The sequence below is a fragment of the Limulus polyphemus genome, unplaced genomic scaffold, assembly GCF_000517525.1.
Source record: "Limulus polyphemus unplaced genomic scaffold, Limulus_polyphemus-2.1.2 Scaffold3246, whole genome shotgun sequence".
Taxonomy (NCBI): domain Eukaryota; kingdom Metazoa; phylum Arthropoda; class Merostomata; order Xiphosura; family Limulidae; genus Limulus; species Limulus polyphemus.
Window position 1 is genome coordinate 67,038 of NW_013668856.1, and position 3,094 is coordinate 70,131.

General features: G+C 35.9%; 1 protein-coding gene across 1 annotated transcript in view; it reads right to left on the reverse strand.

Moving 5' to 3' along the window:
• LOC106468979 (glutamate receptor-interacting protein 1-like) overlaps positions 1-3,094 on the reverse strand; it is a 30,982-nt gene that overhangs the window by 27,285 nt on the left and 603 nt on the right. Inside the window, exon 2 of the mRNA XM_022397376.1 lies at positions 3,025-3,091. Coding sequence (XP_022253084.1) covers positions 3,025-3,091 — 67 coding nt within the window. The remainder of the gene's footprint in view (positions 1-3,024; positions 3,092-3,094) is intronic.

A 3,094-nucleotide genomic window follows, 5' to 3' on the forward strand; every position in this document is an offset into this window, starting at 1 on the left:
CGTCTACAAAGAAATACTTCAATAAAATCTACTCTGTGATGACAGCTCATTTTTAAACTAAAATTTCAATAACATCATTTTTTCTCGTGCTTGGTGAACATTATTGAATGTCAAGTATGAATACATTGTTGTAGAACTGTCAGATAATTCCAGAAAAGGCCGCATACCCAATAGCCTTCCACGGGAACTAGCAGTTATACCTGCCCGGAGGGAGGATATTTCTGCTATTGTGTATAATGTCTTACATTATCAGTCACGTTCTTTAAGATGATCATTTTAGTAAAAACTTTACATTTCTTTTTGTATCTAAATAAGATATCAAATAACGGGAGACCGGATTGGAAAAACTAGGATAATGTTCCAGAATCTTTCAGCAAATATTACCCCGATGAAATTGATAATTACAGCTTCAACATAAGAATGAAGAAGCTGTTATAATACCTTGGTAACTCTAATCAGAATTAACTGGGAGGTCACAAACAATAAGATTCAGTAACAATGACTTTGAAACTGAGCGTGAAGAATATCGATACAATTTTTAACTTCGGATAAAAGTGTGTACAAGTAACTTCAATACCGCTTTTAGCAGTAATGCCCAAGAAACAATTTTAACTGTTTTCTTCGAAACAAATATTCTAAAAACAGTTACATTTTACACGTTTGGATAAACTCTGAAATGTACATACATTTCCAAGATATGGAAAACTCAACACCCAAGTGTTATTAATAAAATGTCTGGGGATTGGGATTGGCTCCTTTATTTTATATTCAGTTAGAAATTTCTTCTGTTGACAGTTATAGAACAGTTTCGATCAAACAAACGGAACATGCGAAGTGGAATCCTCTTTAAAAATAACAAGTTTTTTTATTTGAAGTTTGCTAGCTCTAGCCTCTCTGATGTCCAGCAGGTTTAGCCTCACTGGAGTCCTGGTGCTAAATTAATTATCCTATTTGTCCTGTACAATGTACTTTAATAACGAGGCCATGAATACCCCAAGAGGTTTATTGTGTTTCTACAGTAATATCATTATGGCGAACGACAAGATCTTACACAATTAGCTCGTCCGTTCTGAGAATTCGTTTTTATTAACAACAAAATACTGATTGGTAATTGAAAGAATAAAGAACACTTGATTTTCAATGAAAGCACGACGGCTTATGTAAAAAGCTGTTGTACTTACACATGCATCGTTTGTATTGTAAACCTGCTTTCTGAACAGGTGAAAAACGTTACTTATAGTTCAGCCATATGTAACGACAATCCAAATCCATTAGCTCTACATATCGTTGTTATGTGCAAAGCTAAACAATAGACTATCTATGCTATTCCCATCACGATTATCGAAACCTGGTTTTTAGCGTTATAAGCCTATACACTTACCGCTGAGGCACTCTTCACGTACTGGAAACTGTTAGTAATGCAAAGTTCAAACAGACGTTTATTGGTGGTTTGATATTCAATAAACATTTCAAAAATTATTTTCTACAAAAAATGCATTAAAAAATCATGAACAAATTAGTTTCTCAACAAAAGGTTGTAATGATAATTTTACTGGTAAAATATGAGAGAACTGATGTTATTTGAAAATAAATAACACTAATGGGATATTATATAATTACCATTAATTTGATTTAAAAATAATACAGTTTCAAGAACAATCCTCCTAAAATAGAGGACTCCAGCTATGTCGTGAGCCCATCTGGAGCTGGAAACGTCAAAACAGAAACTAGAACTGCAGTACCAAGAAGTTAACCCCTTTCCAAGTTTTGTCCAAACTTAGAACAACAACGCACGAGGTTAACAAGATGCCCCTGACTGACGGGAAGATATGTGCATTAGGATGATAGATGTGATACTAGAACGTGTCATTCGTCGTTCATCTTTGGTCAGAATGCACACATTGTTAAAGCGAGTGAAACAGGTGACTCGTTTATCACCAACGTCTGGTTTACTCCCGTTATTTCCGGTGGTACTGATGTCTGTCCAATTTTTACATTCCCAAGAACAATCCCTGATCGCTGCATCTCCGTTCGTCGCCTTGTTAATGTTTCGGTCCAAGGAACGTTAAGAAAATAGAGCGCATTATTCTCGTACATCGACAAAACAAATTGCTTCATTTTCCACGTTATTGTTGTGAAAAAATGTTTCACAAAGTTTCCAGGCACTAAATGGTTTTCAACTAACAGTTGAATCGTGCTTAATTAAAATGTGTGTTTTGCTCTGACAATATTGGCGATTTATAAACACATACATATATATTTATATAACCTTTACAAACAGTGTTTAGTTCTCACTAAAATTATTTCCCAATGGTCTCTCGGTGGGTTAGCTGTAAGCTTATGCACTTACATTTCTAAAATCCTGGGTTCGATTCCCCGTGGTAGACAGAATGCAGATAGCCCATTTTGTTGTTTTGCGCGAAAATAACAATAACATTTCCCAATGACTGTTTTATATGAATTAGTTTTTAAAAAGTAGAAAAAGCGTTTGAATCTGATCGAAATACCATTTAGTTGTCAAATTAAAAAAGCAAATGAAATAAGCGTCAATAAAAGAGTATTTTATTGTGGCCGTGAAATACGTACTGCTGTTTAAACAAATATAATAAAAACAGTGAGTAGGCTTATTTAACTATACCGGTAGCAATATTTATTAACGTCTTCTCTTTGTCAATCTGTGTGTGTCTGTTGGTTGGCCTGCCAGACTGTGGAGATAAATGTCCCATAACCACCACAAAAACTCGTGCTGTGCATTTTGTGGACGTAACCCGACGCATTATAAGAGTGACGGTTAAATCCCACTATTCAGTCTGATAAGAGTGGCCCAAGAGTTGGCAGTGCGTACTGTCTACTAGCTGCTTTCCCTCTAGTCTATCATTTCAAAATTATGGACTGACCACTACATTATAACTCCCCCACGGCTGAATGAGCAAGCATGTTTAGTGAGGGGTTTCGATCCCACGACTGCAGATTGCAAGTCGAGTTCCTAACCACCAGGTCACACCAGGTCAAAGATCAACATACCTGTGATAATTAGTCCTAGTGTTGCTCCTTCCTTCTTTACCAACTCTACCTTCGATGTTCCTCTTTTCTC